Here is a 13,279-nt window from a genome sequence, read left to right on the forward strand (position 1 = left end):
AGTCTACAGATCTCAGTGATCACTTAACACCAAATGACACAGTTCATCTTGCTAACTACAACAAAAAGTTCAAAGCGCCTTTTAAAAAACAGTTGCAAAAGTTTTTGACTGATCTGAAATAGTTGCTCGGATATTTTTTGAAGGCAATTCTTTTTTTTTTGTAAAATAATTTTACGTTGGTACTTAACGATTTCAAGATTAAATTTTATAAAAAAAATGTTCATTAAAATAAAACTACCGACTTTAATTCGTAGCTTCCGAATAAAATTATCAATTATTATCGACAAGTACGACAGACATTCATTAACCAGAAATTAGTCGGCGCCATTGTTCTTACAATTTCGTAGAAAGGCAAACTTTCGAGAAATCTCAATATTGCACATGTTGTAAATCACAACATGCGGGTGTTTTGAATTTGATGCGAACGTTTCTCACGGAATGTTGCACATAAACTCAGTACCACTTGAACATCTCAAGTGTACACTTGCTATAATTTTTTGCACTCGATCAGGACTTGAAGTTACGGATGCATTTCTTGTCTGTGCCGCCCACAGAACGTATTCAAAAACACATGTCGCAATAAAAAGAAAATTAAATTCTCACGCTTTCGTTTTAAGGTTTAGTTTTCATTAAAAATGTTAAATAAGAAGCTATACACTGATTTCCATCTTTGAAGATCAATAATATTGAAATCCCGCCATAATGAAAAATTTGCTCAATTAAACCATTGTCACTGGTCTTCTTATGAAGTGAATTACATAGTTTACTCCATGCGTCAACATAACACGTGTACTTCAGCTTTAACACTAGGAGCAGACTTAGAGATCCCGGTAACTGTGCTCGTCGAACTCGACAAGGAGTTCGACGTGCAACGTAACCCATGCATCCGCCCGCTGAGTTTCTCGCTGGATCTTCACAGCGGGTCGCGATTTGGCAGTAGATTCATTCGCGAAGCAGCTGCTCTTGAGCTACTGGGTCTCCTTCGGAGGCACTCGGGCAGTTGTTAGCAAATCCCACCCCTCCTGGCCGAGCCTTTGCTCACCAACCTATCCTGGGGAAACTGAAAAGGCCTCCGGGCCACCAGTAATCCTACAATCATAAAAAAATAACCCGCGTAGGTACTCAAATTCATAAATTAAAATAGACCGCATCATCAAAACATTTTATGTCATCGTCATTAAAATTTGTTTCATTCAGAATAATTATTATTTTTGACACCAATCTTGTGTTACGAATAATAAATGATTTGTTAATAAATTATACCTAATACTGAATGTGGCACCAATAACAATCTCACGATTTTATTTTAGGTGCCGACCGGTTTCGTATGTGACTTATGAATTCTTTTCTAGATATTGGACGACTAAATAGTATACTTTGACGAAGCAAGTGATATAATTTAAATATGCACAAATTATAATCGAATTCCATTCTCTCGTCGACTTCGTGAAAACAATTTTATTACTTTCATTATAGTTAAGCGAACATTTCCGAAATTGGTGGATTGGTTAAATATATGCTTTGAGCTGGTTTACGGCTTAATCTGGTTTCTATAAATTTACCTACCATTTATTTGACGCGGCGTCGCTTTACTTAATGTGGAAAAAACTTTCAATCTCTTTTTCAAGATGAAAGATAGGTAACCTAAATCTTTTCTGTACCCCTGATATTGTATTTACAAAATTTCCCGATTATCGCTTTATTTAATTGTTATGACGTGAAAGCGTATCAAACAAACTTTCGTATCTATTTTATTACAAATATACTTAAATATTATAATTTCTGAAATCGTGAAGTCGTGACCACGAAAACTGTGTTTTATTCGACGCCGACCAAAAAACTCCAAAATGCTTAATAATAATTGAAGAATTGCTTAACACTGCCTTTGCAACAACAGTAAGTTCAATTTTATAAATATTCTGGCTTGCGACCCACATAATATGATTTAGCACCAACCTATGATTTTCGAAGTTATTCATTGCTTACTCTGTTCGAATTAGCAAATTTGCTTAATACTAGAGGTCCTGCAGTAGTCGAAATTCGACTATAATTAATTGGAATTGTAAGTTTGTACACTATTATGATTGTATTTTATACTTCTATAATCACAAATTTCGCCAAGGCTACTCTATAAAAAATATTAATAAAGACAAACAATATTTAATCTATTCTCAATTTGACCACAGACGTCAAGAACAAAAGTTTGACAATAAATAGTATGCATGCGTGTGTGTGTCAAATACATGGTATGTAGTGTGTGTAATGTTTACTTTATTGATTTAATGTATCTTTTATGCATTATTTAAAAAATATATTAGCATTGTGCACTTCTTCTCTATATTCTCTATAAGTGAGGAAAATTTCATACTCCTCCGTCCGCGCAATTTTCGTAAAAAGGGATACAAAGTTTTTGCTTCACGTATTAATATATAGATTACCTACCGGTTGACAATTCATTTCTGTTATGCAAAGTGCAACCGTGAGGTCATCGAACCGATAGCTTCATTTAAAATAAATTATTTAAATAATAGTGGCTATTCTCATGAAATCATAAATCTTATATCAAAGAATTTAAAATCACTATTATATTGAAAATTTATTAAATGTTTTAGGTTTTTTATTTATTACTATTATATTGAAAAATTATTAAATGTTTTTGGTGAATAAGCTCACAGCCTATCTGGTGTTAAGTAGTAACCAGACCCTATTGAAACGGTCAACGTAAATTCCGCGACCTAGAAACTAAGATTCTAAAGTCTCCGTTTTACAGTACAACGACTACCACCCCACCCTTTGAACCGAAACGCATTAAATTACTGCTTCACCATATACTTAAACACAATTTTATGTTATTTGCCGGGTTTCCGTACGAACCCATTCGAGCTGGCAAGACGCCTTACTATCAATAATTACATTGGATGGCACTTGTAGGAGAGTAACTGCAATAATAGCCAAACAAAGACTATAATAAAAATTGTCTTTTAGGTGAAAAATAAAACACGTAGAGTTTATGCTGTTGATACAGGGTTTAAAATGTTTAGAATGGCTTGCCTGTAAATTCTTTCAAACAAACTCAACTCAAAGGAGAGTAGCGTTCCATTGTGTTCCACACGTTATTTCGGATCCTCTCGATCCACTAACGGTGCTTTTAGGTACCTCAAGCACCAGTCATCATTCTCGTCGAACCCGTCGCTTGCAACGAAAGGCTCGACGAGTAAATTAACCCATAGACACAGCACTGAGTTTCTCGCCGGATCTTCTCAGTGGATCGCGTTTCCGATCCGGTGGTAGATTTTGCGAAGCACGGCTCTTGCTAGGGTTCGTGCTAGCAACGTCATCAGGTTTGAGCCCCGTGAGCTCATCTATTAGTTAAGGTTACGCTGAAATAGCCTCTCAAGGCTATTAGCTTAGGTAGGGAAAAAAAATGTGTTCGATTCTAATGTCATTGGAACTTTGACCTTTTTTTTGTTACGATTTACGGCAGCATTCACGCTGTTGTGTCTAGGGGTTCCAATTACAACGTAAATATAGGTCATACATAGGTCTATTTATTGTTCATCTGCACGGAAAACAAAAAAATTGAAACATAAACAAAAAAGTATATTTTGTTATTTAAAGATTTTTGGATACATAGCAAATAATTTTATTAATAAGAAAGTAATTCCGTATGTATGTTAAGTTTTCACGCACAAACCATTGAACCGATTTTGACGAAATTCGATATGGAAACTATTTGAACCCTGGGAAAGAACAAAGATTAACTTTCATCCCATTGCTGAGCTCTGATCTTCGCCCAGGCGATATAGTCCACGCGGACTTAATCCAGAGTGGAAAACTAGTTAAATGTGAAAAGGCCATATTCGGTAGGCAGCGGCTTGGCTCTGCCCCTGGCATTGCTGAAGTCCATGGGCGACGGTAACCACTCACCATCAGGTGGGCCGTGTGCTCGTCTGCCTACAAGGGCAATAAAAAAAAAAAAAAAAAATAACATATACTAGTTTTATAATTTTTACAATTCGCGTCGAACACGTCTGTTTTCAAGTTTTTAATAGTTGATTTAAAACTACAACTAATATTTGTGCTATAGATATGAGTATAGTATACGTCTAATCTCGTAATACTATTTATTAAGTAATAAGAAATCTTCGAAGCGAAACCAGAACGTTTCTCACGGTTATCGCACGTCTTAGAGCGACCGCGGCTGGGTACCGGGTGCGAAGTCGCCGACCCGTGGTGGACACGGGAATATCTCTTTTGATATTAACCGTACGATTTCTCAGGGATTAAACCTATACATTAAGTTATTCATTTACCGCAGCAGCAACCAGACACGTACATACGTTTAGAACAATAGCAAACGAACTATAATTTTTTAAAGGGATTTTATGACGTGGTAACTAAGACCTTTAGGTCAAGTCTTATTTTTATTTTAATGAAAACTGCACTATATGAGAAATGATAGTACGAGTATGAAGTGAAATTAAGTTGATTAATATGAAACATGGCATGAAATGAAATTAAATTAAATAAGATGAGATGAGATGATATGGGATGAAATATAATCTCAGTAAAATGGTGGTCATTTACTGAGCCTTTTTCAGTCGAATTTTTGGAGGATCCCCAGAAGTTTACTGTTGGTAGGACCTCTTGTGAGTCCGCACGGGTAGGTAACATCACCCTGCCTATTTCTGCTGTGAAACAGTAATGCGTTTCGGTTTGAAGGGTGGGGCAGCCATTGTAACTATACTGAGACCTTAGAACTCTTATCTCAAGGTGGGTGGCGGAATTTACGTTGTAGATGTCCACGGGCTCCGGTAACCACTTAACACCAGGTGGGCCGTGAGCTCGTCCACCCATCTAAGCAAAAAATAAGTTACGTCCAGCGGCTTTGTTTTATTTTCCCACATTTGTGCACTTTCACAAATACTAAACAATTAATAAACCACCGTTATTACACATTTAAACCTGGAGAAACACTAAATAGACAAAAAAAAACACAACTTCACACCTCGCGTTCCCGCCAAAAAGTCCAAACGACCTATCAAGCGAAATATTTAACCTCCCTCGGTGACGTTACGCGGTATTAGGAACTACATATCCGAACAAAAACAGTTTCACTGTAAAAAATTGCGCCAAGTCCACGTTTATAAAACTCATCTCAATAACATTTGCACTTTACAAAAAAAAGAAGACTTCAATAGCTTTCATTCTCTACAAAAATATGTGAAATACAAAAAAATACCAAGAAACCGTCATAAAGATGAAAAAATTAAAAAAACATTGTTGAAAATTTAAAAATAAAAAAATAAAAATTTTATCGTACTTGGCGCGCGTCATTGAGTACCCCAAATTTTTCAGGATAAATGAACATCCTTTCAATGTTTAGAAATTTATAAGTAGGTCAACCTATGAAATGCATAAATGTAATTAATGAATTATTATTTCATAATAAGTTTTACAAAAGTTAAGTAAAATCGACATCTCATACGTATGTTATTTTAATTTTTTTCATTTCCCACTCATCTTTTATGATTTGAACTAAACACCCTCTCGTGTTCGCTTATACAAATACAAACTACTTACGAGTCGATACGTATGTATACGTTGGCTTCAAAACATTTGAAAAAATTCTCAAAGATGTTTTTCAAAGGGTAGAAAAGAATAATAAAGTTTCAGCTGAATCTAAAGGGGTCGAACGCAAAAGGGGTCGATTTGGCATATAATAGCCCATAGGTATATAGTGAGAGCTGTTGAAAATTACCGTAGTTCTGTCTCAATTTCTCATAAAACGCTAACAAGAGCGAAAAAGACAACCTGGGTAACTTTTTCAGCTTTCACTGTATATTAAAGCAAAATGGTTTTTTTCTCGGGTTGAAATTCTTCCGAAAATTTTTGGGGTACTCAATGACGCGCGCCAAGTACGATAAAATTTTTATTTTTTTATTTTTAAATTTTCAACAATGTTTTTTTAATTTTTTCATCTTTATGACGGTTTCTTGGTATTTTTTTGTATTTCACATATTTTTGTAGAGAATGAAAGCTATTGAAGTCTTCTTTTTTTTGTAAAGTGCAAATGTTATTGAGATGAGTTTTATAAACGTGGACTTGGCGCAATTTTTTACAGTGAAACTGTTTTTGTTCGGATTTCATATCTTTTTGTTAAGTATTATTTTTTGCTCATTTATTACTTAATAAAAATAAATTATAAATAGTCACTCAGCTTAAAAGCTAATGAAACGCTCAATTAATTAGTGTTTTAATGTTAGGTGCCCGACTGGCATGAGACTCTCGGGTTGTCAGTTCCGGTATCGACCGGGGTCGCGTGTATTCCGCTTCAAAGTCTGGCGCGCACTAATTGGGGGTGCGAATGATGCAACAGATGCGCGGGCGCGGGTAGCGCGGGGTGGGTCGTCGCGGCACGGACCTGAGTCACATTCTCTTTGTCTGCTGTTGCCCCGCGAAACGGAACGCTGCGTTACATACTCCCCCTCCAAGTCGGGAACGCGTCCCGAGTCCAACTTGGGACTGTTAGTCTGAAGACGCGGCCTTCCTCTCTGCCTCTTTGGCATAATTGGATCCGTACTTGAATTTGACGGAGAGTGGGTTAAATCCGCGGTGTGATACTTGCCGATGACATTGTTTGACAAGTCTGCTATGAAGTACGTTGTAGGACTAACTATCTTTACTACGCGATACGGGCCATCCCGTCGTGGCATGAACTTACGTGTTACACCCCTAGACGCATAAGCAAGCCATAACGAAGGAAATACTCTTCCAGTAGGACTCGGGAGCAAGCCACGGCGGTGGCATCAACAAGTGCGTAGAGTTCTACCCATCTTGTAGCTACATCCTCTACCAGGAGTACCCATCGCTCCCCCTGCTCTCCTTCTGGCAGTGGCCCGAACAAATCGATTGCGAGAACCTCTCCTCGCTGTTGAAGCACAGGAGTGAGCCTATACGGCGGTACCGATATAGGCGGATGATCACCGGTATCAATGTGGTGCTCGGCGTAAAGGGTTGGGGCTCCCCCCACCCTAAAGATGTCTCCATTCTGCTGCTATAAATGTGATAGCTGCTGCCGTTCATCGGAGCCAAGCATAGAACCCTTATCATCACGCAGGAAGTCAGCAGTAGAAGCAAACATGCATGGCTTAGGGCACTCATATTCAATTGGATAGGTAACCCGTTTTCCCGAAAAATGCCAAGTGGATGAAGCAAAGTCAAGCACAATACCTGCCGCCACCAAAAAATCCATGCCAAGCAAAGTTTCATTATTTTGAGCATCTGGAAAAACAGTAAATTCAAGGGTTACTGACCTTTCGGGACTTATCCTTACTTCTAGAGTAGTGAGCAAAACTCGGCGGGTGCGCGCGGAACCGTCTGCAAGCCTCACCCGACGCCTGGTTTCCTCACACGGATGGTTATGCTTTAACAGCAATTCATAAAGCAACGCACCGGCAACGCTACTCTTAGCTCCCGTATCCAACAAAGCATTACCTCGTATACCTAAAATTTGAACACTTAAAATTGGTCCTAACCTAACCTGGTGCTCAGTAGAGTTACTCTGGGCAACACTTTTCACATTAGAATTAATCGTCGAAAAATGTCCGACTTTTCCATGGTCACCCTATTTTCGTTCATCATGGTCACCCACCCTATCGCGGCCACTTGGTATAGTAATCGGCAAACTTCTTGAGCAAATGACCTTGACTGCGCAGAACCGAATTTTAGATCACTTTGGTGGTGAGGGTGAGGCGCAACGGCAGGGGAAATCGTATCGAGCGCGTTATTGGTAGATCAGTCGAGCCTTGCGTCCCGCACCGCGCCCTCATTCCGCTTGCTCCCAAAAGTACGCTTGCGTACAGTGGAAAGTCTATCGTTATTAATCGTTATTTGTTATAATTGCTTGTGGACTTTGTTGCCATTGCTATTTGTTGAGTGTTTGTTGATTTTTTATAAAACATACACTATGCCGTGACAAACTGGTGTAGTACTTAAAAGAAAGGGTAGAAAATTTGTGTACGATGTATATTGCTTCATTATAAAACAGGGGAAGAATGATATGGAAAAATTAAAACAGACTTCGGAAGCAACAAAAACATCAGTGAGTACTGTTAGGTGCATTATTAACGAAGCTAAAGGCTCTGGCTTGCTCGCCGTGTTTCGGACTCCGGGTAAGAAAAGATCAGGGAAGAAGAAAGTTACCGGAATGGATAGTTTCGTTCAATCTGTAATAAAAAGATGTAATCATAATAACTACATAACAAGCAGCAAAACTCCGTACCGTAGAAAGGCTTCGAAAAATTTAAAGAAGATATAAATTTTAATGGCTCGGAATGAAGCTTACGACGAATTATGAAAGAGCTAGGCTTCAGATGGAAGAAAAGAACAGAAAATAATCGGAAGCTGGTAAATAAAAAAAGTAACATTCGATTACTACGAATCGAATATCTTCAAAAAATAATTAATTATAGACAAAAAAGAAGACCGAATCGACCGAGTTGTAAACTACGCCGATGAGCCCTATGTCGACTCATCACGATGATAGCGACTCGGGTGATGAAAACAGTGATGATGATGATGGTCAAGATAATGATAACGAAAAAAAAATTACAAATACCAGCTTCGCTTCAACTGAACCAAGACCTGGCAACAGCTCTAGTTTTGACTTAATAGAAGGAATATCTATTTTACCCCAAAATTAAATTATTACAATTATTAACCTATATGTTTTGTTGATGTTCTAATAAATATATAAATAAATACATATGTTGATTTTAATAATTTAATAGCATTATGACGCAGAGTAAGTAATGTTTTTGCACGTGAGTGTACCATGCGCAAACTTACCCCCACTACGTCAACAAATGCTCAAGAAGTTTGCCGGTTATTATACCTCGGAATAACTATGTTTTGGTTCGGTACCACTCGAGTAACGCATCAGGGGCCTATTCCTAGAACTAATATTATTGTTTATATTATGATTAAGTCTCGAATAATTTTGAAGTCTAACCTTGTTATCAGTACCGAAAAAGCGCGGAGGAAGAATCGCCTTAAAATCGGTAGGATAATAATTATTTTCATTATCAACAAAACATTGTTTACGATTATTAATATAAATGGACGACTTTACGGTGTTTGAAGTGCAAGCTGTATGCAACGAGCTGTCGCGATGAATAGAGTTCACTGAACTTGACAGCTGTGTATTTACTTTACCAATAGGTAAATCGGATGTGACTGATCGGGTCCGAGCAGCGTCGACGGCGTAATAACTTGCGTTACACTTTGTACACTGAGACCGAGTAACACCTTTGGTACCACACCCGTAACACGAGGATACAGCTTGCGTATTTTCGTTGTCGAATTTCGTTTTTGACGCTAATTTTAAACACTCATCACGAATATGTCCGTACTTTTTGCAATAAACACAGAACAGTCTTTTAACAATCGACGTAGATGATACATTATCAGTGTTCGTGTAGCGAGGCGCGGGGACTCGAACGGTGCTCGGCGCAGCGCTGTCGTCGCGTGGCGGGCCGCCAGCGGCGCCCGAGTTGAATATTTTCCGCGGCGTCATCCGCGCGTATGTATGCTGCGAAGTCGAAGCACCAGTGGGAACTTCGCCTACGGTACTACCCGATGAACGTGGCGTGGCTCGCTGAGGATGATGAATAAATTCAGGCGGACTGGTCTCGTAGATGGAGTCCTCGATATGGCGCGTTTTCTTTAATAACGTGTCGTATGAAGTTATTTCGTCTCTTCTTAATCTTTTACGAACACGACGGTGTAGAAGGCCGTAAAGCATATCAATTTGAACTTTCTCACTAAGGTCACCAGGTGGGAGTCGAGCTAGTAGGGCTCGTGCTCTGGCAACGAAGATCTCCGTCTTCTCTCTTTGTCCTTGCGACATTTTGAAGAGCTCTAAGTAGACTCGATGGGGCGGTCTGCAATCACCGAAAGCGCTTCGTAACGATGATAAAGCGTCGTCCCAGGAAGTGATGCTAGCTTTAACGCCTTGCCACCACACGGCTGCATTTCCGGTTAGTAACATCGAGAGTCCTCGTAACGCGATGGCGTATCCTACGTCAGCACAATCTTTGTATGATTCGACCGCGTCAAGGAAACCGTCGAGTGAGTCGCCGGGCGCTCCGCTGAACCGCGCCGTGCATGACGCGAAGTTCCCAGAATGGTGAGCGGGCGTCGAGGAAGGCGGCGATGTCGGTGTTGCTGATGATTCGAGTTGAGTTTTATGCTCAAAAACTCGGTCGAGTAGGCGTTCGAATGCTGCCATTTGACTTTCTTGTAATGACGCCATGTTGTTTGCGGTAAATGTTGGCGTCGGTCCCGCGGTTGAAGCAATTTCTTCTTCAACGTCTTGAAAATCGGATTGACGCCGTGACTGACGACGAGTACGTGTCGTAATTACGTAGATTCACTCCGAAATACTAGTTAAAGGGCCCGCGCTTGGGCTGCCAGTTTAATGTTAGGTGCCCGACTGGTATGAGACTCTCGGGTTGTCAGTTCCGGTATCGACCGGGGACGCGTGTATTCCGCTTCAAAGTCTGGCGCGCACTAATTGGGGGTGCGAATGATGCAACAGATGCGCAGGCGCGGGTAGCGCGGGGTGGGTCGTCGCGGCACGGACCTGAGTCACATTCCCTTTGGCTGCTGTTGCCCCGCGAAACGGAACGCTGCGTTACAGTGTAATAATAATCAACATCAACTTTTACAAATTTAAACCGAATTAAATTTTGTTTCAAATGTGAAGGGTAGATGACGCTGTTCTTAATTATTTCAGAATTTAAAATTAAAATCTGAAAGCCTTGAAACATCAATCCGCATAAATGTAATTTAAAAACTACAGTAAGAGGCTTAAATAAAAAGCTGAACTTAACTCAGCCTTAATTAGAATTTTCTTCGGAATTCAGTAGTAAAGTTCAAGTTATTTTGATGAAATCAAAACCGAAATATTCATAGCATCTTAAACAATCACCTACGAATAAATATTAGTTATTATATTATTTATTATTCGTAGACAATCACAACGGTTTTATAGTTTTGGGAAGGGATTTTTTGTAACGCCATCTCGTAAAGTATTTCGGTATTACATTACAAAACAAAATTGTTTCTCCAACAGTAACAACAGTACTTGCTTCGGCAGTACTTAAACTAAAATACTAACAGTAACAACATTAACGTTATTTAATGTATAAACCGTTCAATAAGAACTGCAAACTATCCCCTTGAAGCTACAGTTTATGTAGGAATAATGACTTTTTGACGGCAACGCGAGGTGTGAAGTTGTGTGATTTGTTTTAATTTGTCTATTTAGTGTTTCTTCGGGTTTAAATGTGTAATAATAGTGGTTTATTAACTGTTTAATATCTGTGAAAGTGCACAAATGTGGGAAAATGAAACAAAGCCGCTGTACGTAACTTCTCGGTTTCCTCCAAAAAGTCCACTGAGATCTTAGTAAATGACCACCACCATGTTACTGAGATTATATTTCATCTCATATCATCTCATCTCATTTCATTTCATCCCATTTGATTAATGTCTCAAATTAATCATCTTCATTTCATTTCACTCCATAATATCACATTTCATTTCACTGCATAATATCATTTTTCATAAAAATATGAATATAAATTAAAATAAGACATGACTTAAAGGTCTCAGTTACCAGGTCATAAAATCCATTACAAATAGGAATAATTCCAGCGCACCCTGGCGGCCGTAGATTACCATTCTCGAATATTTATAGTCTGTGGCATGTCACTTTTTACATCGAAAAAAGTCAGGATCGAAATTTTTGAGCGAGCCATAGTTTGTGGTGATAAAATTAATAATTTCAAGTAGATTAATTGTTGTAATTGATATAACTAGTTAATATCAGTAAAATAAAGTTGTGAGTGATTGATATAATATACAATTTAGGAACCAGAAGTACCGTAGAATTAAATAAAATTTCGCAACCTCAAAAAACTGTTCTGCTCACAGTAAACACAGTCGGTAGTCTGGCGCTCCGTTTACAACGGGATTTTTGAACGGAACTTGGCGCCAGATTCTACCGAATCTGTGGATTTAGAAAACTGTGAGGAAGAAAATCTTATTTGTTGACTTAATTGTTAATAATTTTGTTAAATTTAATATTAGAATTATTTAAACATAAAATCGAAATTCATTCAAATCATAGCTGATGACAACGCACACGTATGTACCTATCTATGAGTTCTTGAATTATTTTCTTCCCGCGGCCTAAAGGGTCTTACACCCGTATCTTTAGTCGTTTACACGAGCTTAACTTGACTCGACTCAACCTCCAACGCGCGTTTTGGTATGATTAGTCGTAAAAATAAACTCCACTCAAACGTCCTTGGAAAATTTTCCTAACCGGAGTGAAGTAAGCGAACTGTCAAGTCAAGGTACGTCGCGACGTACCTTAAACGTTCCTCAAGGCTGGTTTTCTATCAATGTCCAAATAGTGTGTGGATCGCAAATGGAAATATATGATATTGTTGTGCAATGGCCTGGATCTGTGCATGATTCCCGAGTATTTTGATAATTTGAGTTTCATAATATTTATTAATAAAGTAAATAGTTCGAGGTTAGACATTTGAAACTGTTTATTTTATTTACCTACATAAGTCATATTTTGCTTACTACCTGATAAATAAAGTCAATGCGATTATAAGTTTTATTTATATAATAATAAACTGGTGGTTGTGGAAAAGCACTTCAACAACACGATGCAACCAAAATCATTCAAAAGCGGCGAATAAAAATACAAAGCAGGATCCGAAATCTAAAATAATAATAGGTTAGAAAATAAATAATACACTTTCAGATTTACCGCACGCATACATATTTACCAAGTATAATAAGTGTATAATCTATGATATTTACGAATAACTCAGCAACCAAAACATCAAACAAGTTCATCTAGTGTCAAACAGACAGCGGCAGCTTGACTTTGACATTAAACAATGACCATAGACTACAGAACTCTATGGGTTTGATGCTAGCTTGATCAAATTTTCATCATTATTACCTCACTCGAGGACAGTTGAGGCATATTGTAATGGTCGACTAAAAATACCAAACTCGAGTAAGTTTGGAGGGAATTCTCGAGCATCATCGGATGAGTTAAGAGTGGAGGACTATTTTACGAAACGTCTAAAGATACGGGCATTAGTGCCAATTCGTAAATTTATCTTTCGTAGTTTTGAAACATCAGTGCTAATGATAGTTAAATGTATATTCTTAATCTTACCGATTT

The 13,279-nt window shown here is 38.3% G+C and overlaps 2 protein-coding genes across 2 annotated transcripts in view; both read right to left on the reverse strand.

Moving 5' to 3' along the window:
- The window catches only part of ec (ubiquitin specific peptidase echinus), a 124,113-nt gene that overhangs the window by 65,432 nt on the left and 45,402 nt on the right, over positions 1 to 13,279 (reverse strand). The window lies entirely within an intron of this gene.
- On the reverse strand, positions 6,725 to 10,478 carry LOC149502376 (uncharacterized). The gene is made up of 2 exons (XM_089729946.1): positions 7,317 to 10,478; positions 6,725 to 7,054 (listed from the first exon to the last, which is right to left on the reverse strand). Exon 1 carries the CDS (start codon positions 10,313 to 10,315, stop codon positions 8,891 to 8,893), a length of 1,425 nt encoding a protein of 474 aa, XP_089586072.1. The 5' UTR covers positions 10,316 to 10,478; the 3' UTR covers positions 6,725 to 7,054; positions 7,317 to 8,890.

Source organism: Bombyx mandarina, chromosome 09 (genome assembly GCF_030267445.1).
Source record: "Bombyx mandarina strain Sakado chromosome 09, ASM3026744v2".
In the NCBI taxonomy this organism is placed as follows: domain Eukaryota; kingdom Metazoa; phylum Arthropoda; class Insecta; order Lepidoptera; family Bombycidae; genus Bombyx; species Bombyx mandarina.